This window comes from Cylas formicarius, unplaced genomic scaffold (genome assembly GCF_029955315.1).
Source record: "Cylas formicarius isolate icCylForm1 unplaced genomic scaffold, icCylForm1.1 PGA_scaffold_6__28_contigs__length_40554024, whole genome shotgun sequence".
Lineage (NCBI taxonomy): Eukaryota > Metazoa > Arthropoda > Insecta > Coleoptera > Brentidae > Cylas > Cylas formicarius.
The window spans coordinates 9,369,336-9,393,902 of record NW_026844347.1 but is presented as its reverse complement, the minus strand read 5'-3'; the positions used below and the strand labels follow the sequence as shown (position 1 = coordinate 9,393,902).

Below are 24,567 nucleotides of genomic sequence, written 5' to 3'. Positions count from 1 at the left end.
TTCGGAGCGCGAGCATTGAAGATGCCAAGTGAGATTTTGGCGAAACGTCTGCAGGATTCCAGTCGGATGCAAGATTTGCAGGATTCCAGTCGGATGCAGGATTCCAGTCGGAGTTCAACGAGCGAACGGATGATACCCCGGAATATAGTGTCATCACATTTTTCCATCCGTGAATCAATACGTGAGAATATATATATATATATATATATATATATATATATATATATATATATATATAATTTTTAAAGTGAAGTTTCTCGAAAAAAAAATGATTTCTAGAACTAAGCTTTATTCGAGTATTTTTTAAACATACTTTTTGACGTGACATGTCTGATTCCTAGTGACCTATAAAAGATTTTTTTTAAATTATTTTTAATTGCTACATTCTTCGGTTCATCCAATTTTATCCATTTTTAATTGTACTTCATGAACTATTATTGAGCATACAACCATTTTTTTTCAACATATATATTAACGATGTTTAAATAATGTTCAAACCGTATTCAACAAAAACCTTTTACATACACTAGCTGGAGATAGTATAAGGATATTAAAGTATATATTAATTATTTCTTTGGCACACACAGATACACCACGTATCTATGTGCCTAGGGTGTACTCTAATATGTGTTATGATGTATTCGTTATTTAATAAATTTGATTCTTACATATTGGAAACTTTCTTCTCTTTGCTGATACTTTGAAGTTGTTCATAAGAGCGGATGATATTAAACAGTGCATCTAGCTACAATCAGCTGTGAACAATCATATATACAATAAGTGTCCATTTGAATCATCGTCCCAAACTTTTTTTTTGGGTAGTGTTTTATATCCCAGCTTGCGACTGTGATATCAAAGTGTTAACAAATGTTGCGTTTTGTCAAAAGATGCACTCTACTGGAATTTCATAATATTTCATCCATTAGACTTCCTTGCTATGCATTTATTCGCTACTAGGAATCTACAGATATTTGAAGCGTGAGAGTTGCTCGATGGTTTTGTTTTATACTACACATTTACACCTTAGGGGTACTTTGGCCAAGAACATGCGCTTAGTTTTTTCAATGGCTATGTTCATCATTTGGCTTATTTTGATTTATTCCGTTTCCGCGAAAATAGATGCAATATCGACAGAGCACCCCATGGTTCATTTTTCGGTCCCGTTCGATATCCCATATTTATTGATGTTACTTCCTGGTATATTTTCAGAATCCATTTTTACTTTGTGTTATTCATATTGCGACTGCGGACAACTCTTACAATGTTGTCTGACGTTTTGTCTCTACTATCAGGTCGATGATGTCGGAAAGGCGAACCCTGTCAAATGTCTTTTCAGATCGATGAAGCACACATACGCTGGTGTATTAAATGATGATGAATACGGCGACCGTCGTTCCTGTTTGTTATTTTTGTTTTGTATTTCCTTGAAGATGCTAGTGAAGAATTTAATGATTATGTTCAATTCTATGTTTCTAAAATATTATTGTATAATATGCTTAGCTGTTTCGCTAGCTCAGGTGCGGCATATTTTAAGAGTTCGTTTGGTCCTTTCCGGGTGCTTTGTGTTATTTCATGATTTGGTTCAAAGTTTTCGATGTTAACAATTTCTTTGGTGTTATACATTTCCTTAAATTCCTTTTCGCAAGCATCCTTGGCAACTTCTTTTATTTGCACGAATTCGTTTAGTGACTAGGAAATAACATAAATAAATAAATGTATGTCTATTTGCCAAGTACTTTATTCTCGGCGAAATGTCAATTGCGTGAGGGGCCATATCGGTCACATTTGCTTATACAATGACCGCGTATTCCAGGTTTTTAAATTAGAGGCTAATCAAACGGCAGCGATATTGCTAACTTCGTAATGAGTAATTGCTGCGGCCGGACTCGATGAGAGTAAAGCCGTGTGTGCCGCTTACAATTACGAGGAACACCATTTGGAATTAATTGCGAGGCACTTTATGAAACCGTTTGCGGCTGTGCCTCCCGGCTTTGCTTCTGTGTGAATAAAGTGCTTACAAACAAAATTTACATATATATTTTTTAAATTATACCAAATTTTTACAGCTGGGATAGATAAATACTCGCCCGTAATCTTGTGGTATAAAGTTTAAATAAATTTGACATTATGTGAAGGTCCCCAAGAACAAGAAGGTAGATAAACGAAACAAATTATAGAACAAGAAGAGTCAAAATGAACAGCTTATAACAAAAGAAGAAGGCAACTAAAACGTAATTAGCGTATCAGAATGTGCTTTCGCAGATGGTATAACGATTGTATCAAAAATCCCGGGGAATCTAGAAGAAAATCTAAACAACTGGGACCAGATACTAACAAAAAACGAAATGAAAATCAACATAAAGAAAATAAAAAAATAAATTAGAAATCAGAGTAGATGGACAACTAATAGAAGTTCGTAGTTTTTCGTAAACAGGCCACACAATTAAATAATAGAATAGAAAAACCGAATAAGGTATACCATGTATTAAGTAAGGGCCTCACAAATAAAAAAGCAATTTCCAATCACACTAAAATGAAACTTTTTACATCAATTTACAGACCAATCCTTACACATGGCTGTGAGTCGTGGGTATTGTGAGATAGGGAAAAGAGTTAAATTGGCGCAGCAGAGAAATGTAAAAGGAGTGACCAAAGGGCCAAAATTAAAAATGCACAAAAAAAGAGCCAAAAGTGGAGTACCTAGCAGAATTCATATAATAAAAACATTTACAGAGGTTAGGTAGCACTGTACCGGTTAAAAGTTTCTCAAAGTAAAATGAACGAAAAAAAATTACTTTCTGGAGAAACATGGGATAACACCCTGGGAAAGCTATTGAAAAAGAGGCAAAGAACTAAAATAGAACCTAAAAATGTAAGCACTGAATAGAAAATAATTAACTAAATTGTGTGTAAAATGTCCCCCTTACAGCCAGGTCATGATAATTATGATTTTCTCGAAAAGTATTTTCAAAAATAAAAAACGCTAAAACACGCCCATCATGTTTGGTTTGATGTCCGGTTGCGTGATATGCCTTGCATATGAGGCAAAATTGGAGAAACACGACGAAACATATCAATTAGGCTAAAAGAACATACAACAGCCTTATGACTTTGACAGATAAACTTATCAGCAGTCGCCGAATCCAATTGTTCAAAGCGGACACCAAATCTTATTTAAACCAAACTAAAATTCCTACAAGAAAAATCCGTAATTCATCAATATCTCTAATCTACCAAATAACCTTAACAGCGACTCAGGTTCTTACCATCAATATACGAATCACGTATCCGAGACAATATTCATGTCCATCCTCATTTAACTCGGCCTCGATCAGTAGATCAAGTATACGTCGAAGTACATAAACAGGTACAGTGCAAACCAGTTCCAGTTAAGCTTTAAAAAAGTCTACAGTCAAATCAACAACGGAAGTTCGATTTGTCAACAACCAAAGCAAGATGAATCAAAAGATTGATAAATAGTATTGCAGCATCCCGTGGAAGTTTCTATAAAAAGCAACAATGATTTACATAAGATATTTTCTTTGTATAAAAAGTAAAAATAGCAAAAACAGCATTCTTGTGTCCGTCATTAATCAGTCCATTTAATTCTTACTCATAAATAATCGAAGGCTGTTTGACAATTCAGCATCAAGAATGTATGGAATTATTTTTCACATCCAAATAAGAAATTTATCCTACCGACTATTAAAGTTTCAAGATTAATTTTAATAATATATAATACATATTAATTTAATTTTAATGTTAAAGAAGTTGAATCAAGTTAAATCAAAATTAAAAAATTACCCGCAAACCAACGATAAAATAATATGAAATATGACAACGATTATTCGAAATGGCAAAAGATGGCAAAATAAAAATGCTAGTCTTTTAGTTATTTCTCAGGAAATGTTTTCCATAAACACAATATTTTCTATAGGAAATAGGAATTTTTAAAAATGCACTTTTTGGCATAAATTGCAATTTCCGACATTATTTCTGTTTAGAATGGGGGGTTTCCCTGTTATATTAAAAGTATACCCGATTAATATATTGTTAATAAAAATAAGTTTTGTAAAATTACCAACGCCCCTTCTGTCCGAAATTGAATAACTTTATCTGTAATTATTCATGCTTCTCCATCAACGGCTGTCTCAGCACAGTGACACTTCTTGCATTGTCAACGTTTTGGCTCGTCTTTTGTCTCTAAAAGCAATCTAATTTGCCTTAAGTGGGCTCGCATTTACAACACACAACGCGTCTGGATTTCGCTGCGGTAGACAGATGATTCACAAAATTTTAATTATCTGAGGAATACCTTTTTCTACACCCTACTCGAAAATACTCAATTATGAACGGATCATAAATCCTTTTGATGAGAGAGAGATTTTTTTTTGTTTTGGGTCCGTCGTAGTCTACAAGCAAGATCTAGATATAGTGGAACCCAACTATTAGAAGATGTAAGAAAGGATTAGAATACAAGGGGGGTTTAAAAAAACTATTTCTTTGTGTGATATATTTTTTTACTTTATTTTGAACTTTCATTTTAATTCATTTTTCTTTTCATACTCTTATTGCGCTTCGACTTAAATAGATATAGCGAAATAATAATAACAAGAGGTACTATTTTCCATAAATTAGCTTACATTTTCAATACCTTTTTGGATAGTTGCTATTCATACTCACCAGGTTCACTTTGAAAAGGACCGTAATATATGGTGATATGATGATAATTCTAGAGATCAAGTAAATAAGGACTTAGATTGAAGTACGAATAATATGCCAATACAACTTCTTTTGTAAACTTTTGTCATTATGTTGCGAGTAGTCACTATAGTGGTTAAAGTTCGAAGAAATAATAAATTCCTATACAGTGTTTTCTAGCACGTTATCTATATCCCACATTCTTTCTTCTATTTAAATGACATTTCAACGTGTCTCATTTTATTAGTAGCTCTATGCTTTACTACAAACTTACTTACAATTCTTCTTCTTTAAAGTAAGTAAATAATAATAATAATAATAATAATAATAATAATAATAATAATAATAATAATAATAATAAAAATAAACAATAGACTTTATTGGCCATTAAATACATTACAAGAACAACAAATGGCAAGTCACATCTGTGAATGAAAATGAATTAACACAATACCAAACACATTCTAATAACATTAAAACATTGAAACAAGAATTTGCTAAAAGAAATAAATTCCCAGTTAGTATTATGGAGACACTCGTGACGCAACACGGATGTACTCATCTGCAGTATAGAATGCATTCTCCAATAGAAATTGTTTTATTATCTTATAAAATTTATTGAATGGCAGATCCTTGACAATGGTTGGTAGTAATTAATGTACAATTTATTTAACTCGAATGAGCGCAGTTAAGAATGGCGCTGGACCATTAATTTCGATCCTCAGGTGTAGTGATTGTGACGTTCATTGCTTAGATATATCGTTCTTTAGCTCATGTATGCGACTGTATGGTAAATAAATAGTGATGGTAAGGTCAAAATATTAAGCTTTGAGAAGACCGGGCGGCAGTGATCACGAGGTTTTGCATTCGCAATCACATATATCGCTCTTTTTTGCATAAGAAAAACCTTGCGGGAATGCACGGAACCACTCCACAAAACAATAGCGGACACTAAGTGAGAATCGATCAATCCGAAATAAGCAAGTCTTGACATGATAGGAATGAGTGACTTGTTTAAGTATCTAATTAGAAACAATTGCCTTGACAGTTTATAGCAAAGGTGTTCAATGTGATCGTTCCAAGAAAGAAAACGATAGATCCAGACTACAAGTACCTTATCCGGAGCATTGTTTAAACTGTGCAGCTTGCTACAAAAGGAAATAAGATGGTTAGTTTTATTTTCGTTTAACTGTAAGGAGTTAGACCTGAACCATCGACGCGCTCTAGTCTTAATGGCCACACTATCAATACTAAGTTCATATGGGTTCCTAGCTCGTGATAAAAGAATTGTATCATCCGCGTAGGGCGTAGTTTTACATGGTATGCGATAAGGCAAATCGTTGATGTAAACTATGAACAGCAGGGGCCCGAGCACCGAGCCACGCGGCACTCCAAACGATACCGGCAAGCTAGAACTACTGAATCTTCCATTCACTTCGACACACTGAAGTCTGCCGCTAAGATAAGAGCGCAATAATCTGTGAGGCATGCCCCTGATGCCATACCACTCGGGCTTTTGAATCAGCATTCCATGACGCACACAATCAAAAGCCTTCGTCAGATCGCATAAGGTGGCTTTCGCTATTTCACCAGCGTCAAAGCCTTCGACAATGCTCCCATCAAGACTTAGCAAAGCATGCGTGGTGGACGTTCCTCCCCTAAATCCGAACTGTGCTTTGCACAAGAGTTTGTGTATTTTCAAAATAGTTGAGTAAACGATCTTTTAAGATTATTTCGACGATCTTACCCATGATAGAGATGATTGCAATAGGTCTATAATTGGAGGGGACGTTCGTATCTTCCTTCTTGTGTAGTGGCACAATCCTGCTTATTTTTAACTGTTCTGGAAATATTATAGTTTCAAACATCTGGTTAATTAGATGAGCTATAGGGTCAGCTAAAAAAGTTGCGGTATGTTTAAGAATTTTTTAATTTAGGTTGTAGACGTCTAAAGAATTAGAATTACTCAAATGTAGAATTGTGTTATAGACTAATTGACTGGAAACCGGATCCAGGAAAAACAACCCCGTGGGACTTGATTGCCTTATCATATAGAGCATTGAATCATTTATTTTTTATTTCGGCAGTAATGCTCGATGCCACATGAGAAAAATATAATTTGAAATCATTGAGAGTAATATTACAATTGATATAAAAGCGATTAAGGTTTTTCTCACTGTTAATAAGTTTCCAGCAGCTCCGACAAAGATTGTAAGAGTTGTTTACAAACTGACCATAAGCTGCAGCTTTTGTCGACTGAACTTCTTTTTGATAGCGTTTATTTAAATTTGTATACTCCTGCTAATGATCTGGACTGCCAGACGCTTTGGCCATGACCTTTACGTGTAAGAGCTTATCATGCAGGCAACTTAGAACGCTGTTGTACCAGTGAATTAGCCTCGAACTTGTAGAGTTAAGTTGTTTCGTTTTAATAATCTGGTGTTGATTGACATTGCTTGTTAGAAAATTTAACAGATATTTTACTGTATCAGATGGGCTTACTGTCAAGGAATAGTAATTATCCCAAACTGTTACCTCAAGAGTCTGAGAAAACTGCTTGAGACCCCGCGCTGACACGGTTTTAATTGAAAATCTATCTTCTTTCAACCTAAAATCAGTTTTCACATTAATGAAAACACCTTCATGATCGGAAAAACCCGGCTCAACATGACCAGCGCTGTAAAAGGTATCACAAAAATTTACCACAATGTTGTCAATGCAATTTGCTGAATGGTAGGTAATTCTAGTGTTTTCTGAAATGGTTCCATGCATTCCAAAAGAGGATAACATGTTCAGTAAGTCATTTCGATCAACGTCGTCACCCAAATTAAACTTAACATTAAAATCGCCAGCAATAATAATGCGTTTCTTAGTTGAATACATTTCAGCGAGCAAGGGTTCAAGTTTAATAATAATATAATAACAATAATATTAATAACAATAATAAGAATAATATTTATTTTAAATTTGTTACATAATATAATCAAGTTAAACGAGGTCAAATAGGGTAACAAAAGTGTAATACAGACGTGGACTAGATATACAGAAAACTTAACTAACCTATCAGATATTAAAATAGTCGTTAAGGCAATAAGGTTCCAACTGAAATAATAGTTTTTTAATTTCAACCTTGAACAAATGTTGACTATCAATCTGTTTAATATTCACTGGTAACATATTGTAAAATTTGACACACATATATTTAAGTAATTTGAAGACGATGTGCGGCGTAATTAAAATTATCAGCACTTGTTGCTTTATTGGTATTCCTTAGATGTTGAAAAAAACTTAAATTTCTACGTAAAAATATTAAACATTCGAAGATGTATAAACCGTGCACAGTCAAGATTCCCATTTCTCTGAACACATTTCGATATAATTGAATCCGGCCCATTTACAACTCGAATTGTTCTTTTTTGTGATACAAAAATATCTTGTATTCTACTATATCGGCCCCAAAATAGTATTGCATACTTAAGTACCGATTCAATGTTTGCAAAATAAAGTATTTTTAATGTTCTTTTAACTAAATATTTACCAAGAACCCTATTTCCGTCACAGATCGAATTTAATCAATTTACCCAGTCCAAATTTTTATCAGTGAACTCACGCAAAAACTTGGCATTATCTGAAATATGAAATATATGCTCCTCAATTTCAAACTCCGTAATATTTTCCAGTTTGGACCTTTTTCTTTGCGTTCGTTTGATTTTTGTTAAGGATGAGTTTATTTTGATGAAACCAGTTTTTTATTCGAATAAAAAGATTACTGCTATCGTTTAACAATTGTGCCATGTTCTTGGTGACAGTTATCAAATTTGTATCATCTGCATACTTAACTTTTTTTTTTCAAGAAGATGTGAATATTTCTTTGGATTTTCTTTAGTGCTAGCTGGCATTATCCATAACTATAATAGTCACAGGACGAATAAATCTAGCATTTTCTTGAAGCAAACTTCAAATACATTAGCATTATTGTCTTCACCCATTTTAGTTTCAGAACTGTCTGCTTCCTAGGTAAGTATATCTTTTTGAACTAAAACTAGTGTAATATTGTTCTGATGCCAGTCTTTTTATCCTTATTTATTACAGTTTCTTTTCTTCCTGTACTTGCTACTCTGATAACTTAATGATGCAGCGTTTATCCTAATTGGCTTATTGTTGATTGACCAACTCCATATTCGAACACATTTCAACTATGTTTTGCAATTCCGAACATTGAATTTTGGTGGCGAACAGCCTAGAACACATTGAGAATAATAATTTTCTCATTTTTAGAATGCGCTGCTTTACTTATCCGTTTCTCAGCAACAAATTCAGAAAAACAAGAACGAACCAGCACAAAGGTTTAATGGATAAAGTTCCGGCAACCGTTTGAACGCGATATTACAAAAATGAAAATATTTTGGTATTTATTGGACGTCTTACAAAACTTGCGATAAGAACGCCTATAAAAGCTAAAGCTTCCCGATTATAAATAGGCTTTATTTTATTAGTTGGGATTCTTTCCTTCGCTTAAACAACGCGCTTTCTATTTAAAAAAAACTAATTTGTAATTATTTTATTAATTTTATTGTTTGTTATTTGTAATTGTTTTTTTTTTTCAATGGAACCCTTCGTTTGTTGAAAATGCCTACGTGAAAGTGTTATTATAAATCGTGCGTGCTTCACGCAGCGATCATTCCGCTGAGAAAGTAAAAATGTCCTCCATTCGAAAACAGTTTAAATTGGCGTGAACCCCTCACTGTTTTGCCCTTCTAGTAATCGGGTAGTTTCCTGATACACTCCGTAGGATGAATTCATCTCCGAGCGAATAAGCTTGTTGTGTCCGTCATGGTAAACTGGTTCCATTTATACCGAGGCCGTAAATCATAACAACGCCGGAGCAGCCCCAGCTATTTATTGCATATTAGATAAAATGCAAATTTTTTCCACTTTAGGAAGGTTATCGTTTTTGTACGGATTTGCACCTCTATTGTCCCTAAATGCGCGCCCCTCCCTTTTTGGGTACCGAAATGGATCGATATTAAATATTATATCAGGGTGTTGTCAAAGTTTCAAATCAACATCACATACGAAATGAGAGAAAGGAGACTTTTTCGTAATCTATAATATTAGGGAAGGAATAATAATTTCATTATATCGCTTCGTTCATTTACCTTAACTGTAAAGTATTGTTTTGAGGAACTATGTGGTGGACTGTAATTTTTTCACTCCTGAAGAAGTCAACAAATAAATTGACGAAATATTGAGTGTTAAAGAAAAAGGAGCTTTCTATTTTCTTTGTTTTTTTTTTAACCACGGACCGCTACCCGATATCCTTTGAATTATATATATATATATATATATATATATATATATATATATATATATATATATATATATATATATATATATATATATATATATATATATATACAGTGACGTCGGTTTTATGGGCCATATGAGAATAAAAATAGAAACATTTGTAATTATTTTTTATGATGAGAGAAGCTATGAGCTATGGTCGAAGCAGTAGTCGAAGCTCCGTTGTGGCTTGCCTCTACTAAGAGAGATAAAAAATGTTTTTTTCTCAGAAATAATTCAGACTCTGTCTATTTTCGTTACACTTGGTGTAAGTAATATTTGGACGCTACCAAGCATATTAAGGGCGCGAGCGAATTGATTCGCCTACACATGTCGAAAATAATATCCATCTCAGACGAAGAATATGGAAAACTCGAGCGTGGGTAGACTTTTAATCCTGTTTTCTCATAAGAGCTATTTTTGTCACAACAAACAACAACAACAACAAAGTAGATACCTATATGTGTTTTTCTCATTCAAGATTGTTTAAAGGACGTCACAAATAAGTTTATTATTTTCTACATAGTATCAGGAGACATCTTAAATATTTTTTAATAAAATCTCCTTTACATACATCTTCAAATTTGCTTTACATTCAGTTATAGTTGCATTGAATTGATATATATTGTAAAGATTATATCTTTGTATTTGCTCCTGTTCCTCCTTCACAGAATATTTATTATTTATATGTAATTATATAAATGAACAATTTTAAAATTATTGTCTCAAAGTTATATTAAATTTGTGCAATATCCGGAATATCACATTTACTTTATAAGATGAAGAATGCTTTCTTCTCGTCAATCCATGCTAATAATAATATATTTTATAAAATACACAAATAGAGATTTAAGGGAAAATAGAACACTTGGAAGAAACAGAAAAAATAATGCATGTTTCAAGTGTAATTTTTAATTTTATTTAATATCATATCCACTTTTAACTATGTTATGTTGGTATATTACTTTCTGTAGACTTGTTTTCTACATTTAATTATTTCACTTTAATTAAAGATTTTTAAACTATATTATTTGCTGTAAAATGCTTCTTATTTGCATTAGTAACCCATTCGACATAATGTAATGTGCTTGACTGAAACCGTTGCAGTTTCAGTTAAGCTCTGACGAAATCAACATAACGATTTGCCGTCAGCAAGTTCGGTTCATCAGCAACCGATGCAGGAGGAATTAAAAAGATGTGTAAATAGTAATGGTATATGATAAATTGAAATATTATTTACTATCAGGATTTCAGCGCAAAGGTGCTGCAGCATAAGAACAGAACAAAAACTTTTTCAGTTTACGTTAACATAACTTTCTCTCAGTGTAACAACCTAAGCTGTCATTTAGAAAAATGGGTCCGTTAAGTTCAGTGTTTGACTGATGTGGGCTTGTGGTATTCTATGATGAAACTAACCTTAACCTATTCTAACCAAACCTCTGGAGTACTATATTCCAAAAAGGTCAACTAGATATTACTATCAGTTCCCAAAAAGCGTACTTGCCACACGCACCATTAAATAAATCCCTATTTATAAATAATAGAATGAAGTAGTCAATAGAAAACGCTGACATATATCAATTAAGAGCGATATCAATTTACTTACCGTAAATCGTCGGCACCATACGGACAGCCATCGTATATCTCTAATTCGTTTCCCATTCGGCAATCTGAGGATTATGTCCGTGTTGTTGTGAGCCTTTAGTACAGGCGGATCCCTAAAACAAAGCCATCAGCTGAATTTCATCCGGAAAATACCAGATAAGCCTGCCGAACTATAACATTAATTCCCCAGCGAGCCCTGGGGCTCTGTAATAGTTTTTTTTGCCCTTTTTGTTTGTTTCCCCAACGAACTTCATTGCGAATTCGATTTTCGCGCGATTTATTTATTGGATTCTAGGAATATTGCTTTAAATTTTCGAAATGAGGTTATACCTCATTAGGTAAGGGGGATACTTTCCTCTTATAAGTTCTGGTTTGGATCACAGTATTAGGTACACCTTGTGCCAAAGTATGTCGGCTTTTGAAATCAATTAGCGAGATAACGTGCCGACGGCAACAACACACCTGACTAGTGAGTGATGTATTACAGAGGATCAAACATTGACTTTTAAGGTGTTTCAAAAATATAAAGGAACAAGATCACATCAAGTGGATCCCCCATTTTCCATTCATGTATTATGTTGTCATTACCAAAAATTTAATTTCGAATATCTCAAATTCAAAAATCGATCACATATAAAACTGTGAAAGACAAATTGATGAAATTTTCAGTATTTGTTCTTGTTTCGTATATAATTTACTGAAAAATAAAATAAAGGTAATAATTAAAAATGAATTTTGGAGAGACGCATTATTTTTTAAAAACTTATTTATCTTCGTCTCACTTTTCAGTGATACACCATCCATCCATCACCATGCAGTTATCAAACTAGCGATTTTTTCTAGTATTTTTATAGTTATAGTATATTGAAAATGCTGATGGTACTTTGGTTCAAATCATGATCCTCTTGAGAACAACAAAGCGCGTAGTATCCTCAACATTAGAAGATTTATTGCTTTTTAATTCGATTTGATTGCAGCTCATTTTACAGTAGTTAAAACCAAATTCTTAATAACGTATTTATACATTTTTTTATTCAAAAGATAAAAGTAAATCACAGGTTTAATATTGCTCAACTTATGTGAATATGAGCTATATGAAAGAGAAGAAGAACTTCCTATTAAATTAAATTAAATTTTAATTAAATTAATTAAAATTAAATTAAATTATTATTAATTATTAATTACTATTATTAAATTATACACAGTTTTGTAAAATTTATATTTAATTATTTATTAGGTTTCTCGGATGGATATATTTTTTCCGCTGCACTCAATGAATGACAATGAATAAATAATTTTAAGTTTTCACCATTTCAAAATTCCACGAATTCATCTTTCATGGCCGATATATAGAGATATTGATATATAATCGAAAATTTGTTTTTTGGAGATTAATTTTTGGTGGTGAATATTTAATCAAGTGGAAAATGGCATTCACTTGATGTGATCCTGCTCTTACATTATGTTTATTAAGGTATAATAAAGCCTTAATAGAAAATATACACTAAATATAAATTTTCACTATCAGAGTCGTCATTTTACGATGGACTCTTTGTTGTTTTGTATGTAAATGTGAGAATCTTCATTTTTTTAGATGTTCTGCAGTGCATTTGCCAGATCTCAACAGGTATTTTATTAACCACATTTTTAATTTGCTCTAACTCTTTGCTTTTACTAGGTGCCACAAATGTTCTATGAGGTTGAATATGCAATGGATATAAGGAAGACAATATGAAGAAAGATGTAAACATAATGCTTCATCTGTTCAGGTATACTATAACATAAACTCTTTTTTCATAGCATATCATTTTAACACTTCCATAAGTTTTTTTAACAGTTAACGGTTTTATCTTCTATGTGTTTATGCAAAGTAGGAACAATCGGGTTTTGATCAAGGGAATATATTTTTCTTCTTCGTCCAGACGGTGATAATTCACTGTTAAGGATATTCTTTATCAAAGAAATTGGCGTTTTTATAAGTAACATCAAAAGCATTTGACGCGCTCTACAACAAACGGTTTCCGTACACAAAATTTTTAAGGTGTCCCTTTGACACTTTTTTTATATCTTTAGCCACAACGCTGACTCGAAATGACCAATGGTGCCTAAAAATCTTATATGGGACTAAAATTTGATCACCTTAGCCTTTAGAAGATTCTCTATTGAAGTTCTATAGCGAATTTATAAGACTCTAGGAAATAACGCCCGATTAATGTATTGCCCACTATGCCAATAAAGAATACATTTTTATTAATCGATAAGTTACTAACCGGAAATAAAATTGCTTACATTAAAAAGAAAGAAACTCTCATTTTCTATTTACTGTATTGGAGCTAAACTATTTTGACCATGGAACTAGTAATCTAATTATGTATAAACCATTAACTCCGATATTAGCTGGGATTAATATGATTCTCTATTCACAATATCCTGCTGGCATCTTTTTGGCATCGTGGAGATTAGATTTGAGATTGGTTTCCCGTCTATAGACAGTCAAGTATTTTGGATTTTTTGCCATAATTGGTTCATTTTTTTTAACGATCTCCAATAGGTCTGGTGACTGCGTTGGTCATTTTAAGTAACTAACTAACATTGACTATGGTTATCGTGCTGGAATATCAACTTTAACTTTCAGTACATCTCAGTATAAGGTCTTCTAATATAGCACGATATAAAAATCGATCCATTTTAGTATCAATTCTATGGATAGGGCGCATTCTATATGCAGAAGAGCAACCCCAAACCATAACGTGCTGTACAGTACCAGAAACGTACTTGGGGCCTTTTCTTATCAGACCGATGTATGAACTGCGCACCATCACTAATATGATATTAAATTTCGACTCATCACTAATTAATACATTTCTCCATTCGTTGGTCGTCAAATTTAAATGCCGAGTAGCAAACAACAGATGAATGTCTAGAATTTTTTCGACAGGAATGGCTTTTTTGCTGGTCTTGTTCCGGGAAGTCCGGTTTCCACTAAAAGATGTTGGGTGTTTCTCGAAGACAGATTGTCTGTACCCAGTTTTGCAAAATTCTGGTTTTCTGGTGGTTTTTATTTTTCTTCCCCATCGATGAAAATGTATTATTTTTGAAACAACTTTGTCGCCTTGAATTGTTCTTTTATTGTTTTTTGTGGTATTCCGGCTTTACAGGTCCTATAATTTTTTCTTAAGATAATCAGAATAATGTATACCACGAGGCATCTTGCACTATTAGGCTGTACCGAAACATTTTATCTTCAACTCAACTAACGAACAGAAAATAAACCAGTCGTTTTAATTTTCTAGCAGAAAATTTATGGTAAACCCAAAAAAGTTTGATAAGGACGCACATTTTAAAATACATTGAAATAAGCAAACAAAAAACATATTTGGAACTTGTTTGATTACAGGGTCAGTACAAAAAAATTATTAAATTTTAAGTAATCGCTCTAATTTTGTTCGATTCTGTATATAGTAGCCTTGTCCAAAGCGCAAGCCTCTTGAAATATGGGATGTTACAAAAGCTAAAATAACCTTATGTCAACAAAAATGGAATGGATACGAGGTGTGTTCAAAAACTAAGTTGATTTTTGTAATTGGGAGGGCTACGTACGTTTGATTTTCGATATTTTTTTTGTTGTGTTGGTTCACAAAATCGTCGAATCACTATTAGAGCGGTAACTGAAGACCTCGATATCTCTATTGGTTCCTGCAATGCATTTTTTTTCGGGCATGAAACGTATAACAGTAAAATTTGTTCCGAAACTGCTTAATTTTGAACGAAAGGACCGTCAAAGGAGCATCGTTCATGATCTGTTAAACAGCATCAATGATGATCTTAACTGGGGACGAATCATGGGTATATGACCTCAAAACCAACGCCCAGTTGTTCCAATGGAAGAACCCAGAATCGCCAAGACCGAAAAAAGTACGTGAAGTTCGATCAATTTGATGACATTTGATTGATAGTGCACCTGCTAAGTCATCGTTGCTTGTGTCTAACTTTTGGGCCAAAAACAAATCCACAATCATGCCTCAGCCACCATATGGCCCCCTGCGACTTTTTTCTGTTCCAAAACTCAAGAAACTCATGAAAGGAAGCATGTTTGTCGCTGGAAGTACTCAAGGCTATACCAGAAAGTGCTTACCAAAAGTGCTACGAGGATCAGAAAAAACGTTAGGGGGGTACTTTGAAGGGACAACATTAATTTTGATGAATAAATAAATACTTAAAAGTCAACGAACTTTTTGAACACACCTCGTGCTAATAAATATTTTGTTCTCCATTTGAAATACTTTTTATAAGACTTCTGGATTCTTCCTGCGGCAGTTTCAGTCAAGCTTTGAAGAAGCCAACAGGATGATTGGCGAAACGTTAGCTAGTTCGACTCATCAAAAACCGGCGCAGGAGGAATCCAGAAGTTTTATAAAAAGTGTCCAATTTTTACAATGATAACGAAAAAAATTCGCTAACAATTGATACGTTTTCAAAACGTAACCGTTATTGTTACAAAACAACTCCGTAAAGAGTCATTCACCATTATATTTCGGCCTCCCATTTTCGAAAAGCAAAAATGCTTCGATAGGATATAATCGTCTTATCTAACGAACCATCGGCAAGTGTTACGTAAAAACATTTATAACCATGTAATTAACCAGGACAAGATCTTTAGTGATTGCAGCGGGAACATTCAACCGGTCTCCCCACAAATATTCAAAGGGGGGCAGCCCCAATTATCTTAATGGTAATATCTGTATCCGTTTGATGATTTAGATATTCACCACCCATCAAGGGTGCCCGTTTTATGGGGGAGGCGACACCCCTTGCCCTACAACATATATTTAATCAAAGGCAGAAGGGGGAGAGATCGGACGGCTATGATAGTTCCTCATTTACATTTAAATGGACACAATGAACTGGCGGTAAAGTAGACTTCTATTTCGCTATCAGATTTTCCCAATTGGGAAACTGTCGACATTCGTTCCGCTGTTTATTTGTGATATGTAGATTATATTAAACCGCGCGGAATTTACATTGTTGATGATTTTGCCCGTTTGATTTGTTTAATTAAATGTTGTGTTTACGCTGTCATGACTGGCATTAGATTTGAAGTTATTCCGATCATTATTCATGCTATCCTTTGCTTTTCCAATAAATTATGATTACATTATGTCTCGTGTCGTTTGTTAAAAAAAGAGTCTAGTCTTGTATAGTCAAGAGTATAAACCATTTCGCAACATCTTATTCCGATACACAGGCTCCATTTTACACTATTCATAATTCCTAGCCTAAATCTGCTGCTGCTCGTATTCTTCTTTCATTGCCTTGTCCCTTTCTATAATAATAATAATATCTATTTGGCTTCCAAATTTTAAAAGAACGTGATGAAGAAATTATAAATTAAACTTCGCCTAATTTTTATGAAGGTCTAACCGCAGGCTTACGTCACTTTTTTTTTCATTTTTCATTTTTCAAAGAAACTTCCACAGGCTACTGTAATACTTTTTACAAAACTTCTGGGTTCCTCCTGCATCGGTTTTTGCTGAGTCGGACTTGCGGACGTTTCGCCAATCATTCCGCTGGCTTCTTCAGAACTTGACTGAAACCCAATTTCGACGGCAGAGAAAATACTGTTTCAACCCCCACAAATCGATCAATAGCAAACTGAGAAACACCCAATATAAATCAATTATCTACACAAGATTTTGCATTGCTTTCCTAGGAAAATATTTTAGAGTCATTAGGTTAAACACTTAAATTGGAAGTCAGTTTAAGCTTCCTTTCAACCTATCTAATGGGCAAATTCAACTTGAAATCGAGTTACTTCAGCTAGGGACTGTTTTAGGAAAATTTATAAAAAGCATATTAATATCAATTAATATAAGAGTTTAATCAAAGAAAATTTCCCTACTCTTAAAATACAACAGTCCGCACTTCACAGTTCTTGTCGGCTAACATTTTAAATACGGACCTGGCGTGTGGTATCACCACGGACCACATCCCAAAAAGAAGCACACAACACTCACAAACACTCTTAGTCTTCAAATCCTTTTTTGTGTAGATATTGAAATCCGACAAAGTGGAGAATAGCCCAACAATACTAAATAAGTGACTATCCAAGAATCAGAAGCTCAAATAATATCTGTAATATGGAGTAAAGCAGCAGTGAGTAAAATTTCATTAGCATCTGGTTGATTCCTATTCTGTTGATTCACCATCGACCTGAGATTAATGTATTAACTTAGGGTTTAATTTTTTTTTTTGGTGAAGTCATTCTGGATATGCATGACGCATCTGAAAATTATTGAATTATGAATATTATGCACCAAGTGTGGTAAACGGCATTTGACTCACAAGTTTATTTGAGACGAGCAGAGCGAGTGTTTAATAAACGAGTGATTTAAAAAGTTTACCGAACGTGTTGAATAGTTTACTTTTTCTACGACCGTTAGTTTTTGAGTACATTTTCGCAAAACAAAACGAATATATTCACTGACATGACCGTTAGAATTGACCAACGTCAAAATTCAAGGCGTGGGAAATATCTGCGAAAACATCCGATTGCTCCCAAACTTGTGAGGTAAACTCGTTTATTAAAAACTCGCTCCGCTCGAGTCAAATAAACTCGTAAGTCAAATGCCGTTTACAGCGCTTGTTGTTATAATATACTGTTACAGACGGGAGTAGAAAAAATTAATTTAACTTGCGCATTTCCACCATAGTCATGTTCGTTCGGTTTTTCCAATAATATAACGTAATCATACTTTTCTTCTTTTAATACACGTGAAACTGTTCGTTGGCTAACTTCATTATTTGAAACTATTTCAGAAAATATACGATGTACGATGCACAAATTGGCCGTAGACGATGTTTTACATGTCTTGTTTCTATAAATTTTCTTTCATTTTTACTCACTGTAAATCTTGTAATGGGTCTTTCTGGATATTTGCATAAAAAATGATAAACTTCTTCTTGACTTGTCATTTTGCGTCTATACCATAAGAAATGGTCCATAGCAAAACAGGAAATTTTTTAGGGAAAAATGTACTTACTTTAGTTGAAAAGTTCATATTAACCGAGCTTCGATGGGTCCCCAAATGTAATTATCAATTATTTCGCACCAAACGTTTATTTTAATTTCCTGTTGGAAATGTTTCACACGTCGACATGAAACTGTTCAATTAGGTGCAACTAGCTACCAAATTTAGAATTTTTGACTTTTTGGTGTAAAACGGATATAAGAAGTGATACCTATATTAACAATCTGCATACATTAAGGAATTATTTAAAAAAATCAAAAATAAAATTGCAAGTTTGTATCTGTATCTTGGTTAATATCAACTTTTCGAAATAGGTCAGTTTCGTTAGATCGTATTATTTTTACCTAAAGAATCTGGTATTTTGCCATGTAGCATTACTTATGCGACATCCTGTATTCTGCAAAAAGTGTGGTAAATGGCATATGAGTCAGTTAAAAAAATTACCAAACGTGTTGCACCACAATCAGTTTTTGGGTATATTTTTGCAAAACAACACAAATACATTCACTGCCGTGGGAAATATATCCGAAAACATCCGATCGCTCCAAAACCCGTGCGGTAATAGCCCGGAAATGTCCGTTGTCCGAACGCTAGATCAGTGTATAATTGAGTATTTTAAAACAATAATTGTTATTCTGGTACAAATAAATAAGCTCTTAACCACTTACCATCTTACCTGATATATTGCTCCTCACTATTTTTGATAAGATAAAATATGCATCTAAAATATTTTAGTTCAATACAGCAGACTCGAAAAACCTGGATATTTGGATTTTCAAAAATAATCTCTTTTAGTTTCTCCATAAACTTTTAACCTACCATCAATATTACATCAGGTATATGAAAAAGCTGCAGTGTTAGTTTTTCACAAAAAAATTAGTTGCTGATAAAATAGCATCAGTAATAGTTGTTTACGTAACAAGTCCCGAAAGTGGCATTTTACTGCACAGATTTTCGGGACGAGCCGTAGGCTAGAAAATCGCAGTTTACATGAAAATCAGAGACCAGTAATAATATATTAAGCAACAAGTTTGATAAACGGCATTTGAGTCACAATTTTCTTTTGATTAACAAACTAGTGACTGAAAAAGTTTATCAACATGTTGGCATACTATACTTTTTCCACGACTATTATATTTTGGATACATTTTCTGCACAATAGCCCGCATAAATTCACGGAGCATCGTGTGGCGTGCCCATCACTGACTACTGTCAAACGACCATAGCTAAAATGTATCAAAAACATCCTACGCTTCCAAACCCGTGACTAAAGTACTCACGCTTGTGCATTTTTTTTTAAATACTTACACGGAAATTTCAAGTAATATTCCTCAGGGAACATGAGTCGGTGGGGCAATGTAAATGAACGTAACTATAGATACGCCCTAATCGGCTTAAGTCGGTAACATCGATATCAAAATCCCTTTAATGAGGGAAAAGTGGTCATGAGAGGGACCGAAAACTTCATAAAGAGCTTACATAGCAAGGCAGTGGCAAACCGTTACGTAGGGTGTTCCTATATTCATAGGAAATTGCTTAAAGAGTGACGGGAGCAAATATAGGGCCTGCGTCCCGTTTTCGTTCCATTCTCAAAACCAGATAAAAAAATATTCAAAAACTCTTAAACGAGATCAAGATCCTGCACCAGTTAAACACCACAAAACGATTCGAGCATTTAGTATTCTCGTCGTCTAGGTCATCTACGCCACTGACTTCGTTGCGAAAGCTTATTCTAGAACACGTACTGAACGTCCCCATTTAGCAAATAAAAATTTGGAATTGGCCAAGAATTGAAGGAATAGAGATCGCAATGAACTCACGATTTCAACAATAGATATAAAAAAAGAATTCCAACACAAGAGTAGACGTTTGAGGCGGTCATGAACGGGAATAAAGGTTTGCATTTTTTAAAACTAGACAAGTGAATGTCAGAAAAAATGAGATTCTTAAGCGTCTAAGGCATTTGGTATAGAAACCTCTAAAGTAAGCATCATAGGGGAAATATTTTATTAATTTTGATCCTCGGGATAGTTTGTAATTGTTATTTTTTCACATTTTACCAACTTATGTTTTTGATACATGCTAATTCAAAGGTAGAAGCTTGACTGAATACTTTAATAAAGTACTTTCCTTGAAATTTATCTTAAACATTCGATTTGAAAGAAAATCTTTAAATGTAAACTTCACGGGAAGTTAATATGGTTTTAACATATTGACAGCAATTAACCTGATTTTATTACAATTCAACGAGCTAACTAATTTTAAAAAATGCTATAAAAAATTATTAATTTTAATAAAATATTGAGTAATTTGATTCCCATTTCTTTAAATTATAGTGTTCCAAAGAAAGTTTAGGTTGAAAAATACGCAACAAAAATCAAGTTTGACCGTTTTTTTTTTGGAAATCGGCAAATTTGTAGAAAACTGAAAATAGACAACTTTTTCCAATAACATTTTTCGTTATTTTCAAAAATGAGATAACTATTAAATAATATACAAAATGTGAGGTGAAGACTAATGTATTCGTAATTTTCGTAAATTGATTTGATTATTATTTTTGATTCACAAACTATCCGCTGGATCAAAATTTGCTCAACTCAAAATTATATCAAAAAAGTCTCCATATTATTATTTTAATGGTTCCCCATAGCAACTATTGTCATGGGTTCTGCCACAAAATATTAAATTTTCAAAAGAGAATTTACAAAATGTTATAATCATTACAATAATTTAAATGTATGAACACTTGTATGATAAAATTTCACAAAATAATTGGCTAATAATAAGTTTATTCTTTGGTTTATCAATGATATGATGCATATTAATTTACTAGGAAACGAATTATTGTTTTTGGTTAATAATAACAAAAACTGAAGGCTCTCTTTAATTAGTGTGTGAAGACTTTTTTAATAGACATAGATCACCACTGTTCAAACATTTCGTATTACTGTTCGTACCTTTCGTAAGTCGAACATTGATTCTTTGGCGGGGTGAAAAATTTGATTGGGTAAACTTTTATTCAAAATTCTTTTTAAAAAAACTAATTTATTCTTATATTTAAATTCAAGCTGTCATATGAAAATGTCTGAATCTATTGGTTTCGTTGCTATGGAAACTAATTTAAGTGTTTCTTAGATTAACAATTTTATAACATGAATTACAGTGTCGGTATATACATACGTATGTATGTATAAGCTAGCCTGAGACTATGATTTAGACTACTCTTGATAATAATAAATAGCTCAAAACGTTGAATATATTTTTGTCATTACCCTCTGTCTATAAATCAATTTATTCTAAAAGCGAATGCGATGATATTGATTGAGTTAAATGATAAATAGGTTCATGCAAATAAAACGGTAGCATTAAATTTCCGCCATCAATTTGGAAAATGAATCTTAAGTTTCAAAGATTTAATGGATTCGTAAACACTTCATGAGTTAAATATTTGTTTCTACAGGGTAGTAAGGAATCGAACCCACAAAAAAATGTTCTATTTCCGATGCTTTTTCCAAAATAATGTTTTCCAGCTTGATATACTTCTTATCATTTTAAGTATGCGTTCATAATATTGACTTAAAGTAGAAGCCATGCTCTAAAATGGTTTCAAAATTTTGTTATGCTAGTATCGAAACCTACTTCACATTTATGATAATGCAGGTTTCTTACTCAATCTATAGTGTGTCCAATTTTTGCTTCCTTGTTAATAAAGCTACAGTGTTTCGGCTTTAGTGATCCAATATATTTTTATGAAATGAATAAAATTTTTAGATACAAGGCGATTTTGCATTTTTCGAATGCCTTTGTAGCTCGAGATACAGTCGTGTGGTCACTTCTTCTGAAACTCACAAATTAAACTTGTGTTGTTTTTAGTGAAACACTCTGAATGTTGTTATGAGTTTTAACAAATATGTAATATTATACAATACAAAATATATATCCTTAATTTTTTTCATAGGCAACTTTTCTGCGAAAGTTTAAATTTTCATGCGCTCTCGCAAACATTTTCATATGCATAGTATTAGTTATGGCCTATTATTAAAGGCGCCCCCCTTTAATACCAATACCAATAATTAGTTATGGCCTTTTAAGAGATATTTGTTATTATTTGTCTATTAGCAAATCATTGCTTATTTTTTATTTCACTAGAATTTAGTAATTGCAGTATTATTTTTTTTATTTATATAATAATTCCGAATTTTATAAGGTCACATTTAATTTAAACCTTTCACTGTTTGAGTATCTCTGCCTTTACGTAGTAAACTAGTAATAAAACAAGTTTTGTATTAGTTATTTGAGAAATTATATACGTTGTTGCTATTCCAAATAAGTCATTTTTTCATCGTTCCTTATTGATTTAAACTGTATTAAAATTGAAATGTATTTTCAGTTAAATTAATTTTTTGTTATTAAAACCACAAGTCTGTCACACTGTCAAAACTTATATGTCATGGTATGATTCACTAGCCTATTACCAAGTTGTAACCAAAAATTCCAATTTTCCAATAGTTAAAAGATTATTTTCATGGTAGATAAATAAATAATATAATTTTTATTCCAAGAAAAACACAAGAGAGCTAGTTATAACATATGTTCCATAGAAAGTTTCATATATAGATATAGAGGTCCTGTCCATCCAGATAACACAGGAACTTATGAAGCAACATATTTTTTGTATGTTTCCTTTTTGACCAATGCTCTTGCCTCATTCAACAACCAACCCCAAACCGCTGCGAGATAGTCAATAAATTTTTATGCGGGACTTTTACGGCACTGGGACAGTGTTACGTGTGTGGAGTTGCCTGTTTTGAAAGAAAAATTTTCCCTTAGTAGGGCCACTATATTATCTGATAGTTAAATGATATTAATATACAAGACGTCCGATTTAAAAAATTTAAGTTTTCGAGTTTGGGGAACCCTGTATACTCTTCAACTTATATTGTCACCTTTCTTATACGTATACATATTTGTTAATTTGTTAATTTTATATTAAAATGTTTATTCTGGATGCCCGTTTTTGTTCCTTTTTACCTTCCGTGGTTCTAACAAAGAATTGTACTTAAAATTGCTCTCTTTAAGAACTTCTCTGTATAACAGATTGTAAGGAATTCAGCTTGATATTAAATGAATTTAATGCACTTTAATGCATCCTGTATGTATTGTATGTTCATAGATATAAGAAAGTGACCAATTGCTTTTGAATAGGATTAATAATCATTTTTAAAGAAAATCGAAGCATTCCATGGTCGGTCGCCAAGTAATTCCCACGACCATGTAATTTTACCCTTATTTAATAATTGCGCGCATAATTTGAATCACGTTTCATTAAAAACATTATTTTTAAATCTCTAGTTTTACTAAGTTTTTCCAATTTATTTTTTAGTACCAAGCACCATTAGAAAATTAAATCAGCAATAAAAAAAATTCGAATTCTTTGTAGAATAGTATTTGGCAGAATAATCAAAGGATCTGGACTTCGCGAAGTTAGTGGCTCGTGACGTCAGTACTCGTATTATTTTACAGCCGTCCTTTCTCCAACAAAAGACCGGAATTTCGTCTTAAACTGAGTTCAAAAAATAATCTAAACCAGGTGGTACGGCGGTGTGCATAGCACACTTAAGCTACGTTTTTGTACTATATTTTCTGCAGTATATTTAATATGTATGTATTATTTTATTTACCAAATTAACTTTGAATTCACTATTTTTGGTCGTTAATTCATCATGACTGATAGCTTGCATTACGCATAACTATTACTGAATCGGTAGGAAGAAATTTTGTCATTTCAATAAAGTAATCTTGGAAAACATCATTTTATGTCCCCTTGGTAACCTCTCATAAGGCAAGACTGAAAGGTTGACAAACCCTTCTTTTAAAAATCCCGTTG

The 24,567-nt window shown here is 32.9% G+C and overlaps 1 protein-coding gene and 1 long non-coding RNA gene across 3 annotated transcripts in view; one reads left to right on the top strand and one right to left on the bottom strand.

The window, feature by feature from the left end:
- LOC132702811 (uncharacterized) overlaps window positions 1-13,427 on the top strand; it is a 39,385-nt gene extending 25,958 nt beyond the window's left edge. Inside the window, exons 3-4 of the long non-coding RNA XR_009618971.1 lie at window positions 13,247-13,279; window positions 13,331-13,427. This is a non-coding gene — a long non-coding RNA (uncharacterized LOC132702811). The remainder of the gene's footprint in view (window positions 1-13,246; window positions 13,280-13,330) is intronic.
- The window catches only part of LOC132702807 (protein Skeletor, isoforms B/C), a 139,483-nt gene that overhangs the window by 49,958 nt on the left and 64,958 nt on the right, over window positions 1-24,567 (bottom strand). For both annotated transcript variants that reach the window (XM_060671599.1, XM_060671598.1), the window contains one exon: window positions 11,654-11,765. In XM_060671599.1, coding sequence (XP_060527582.1) covers window positions 11,654-11,765 — 112 coding nt within the window. The remainder of the gene's footprint in view (window positions 1-11,653; window positions 11,766-24,567) is intronic.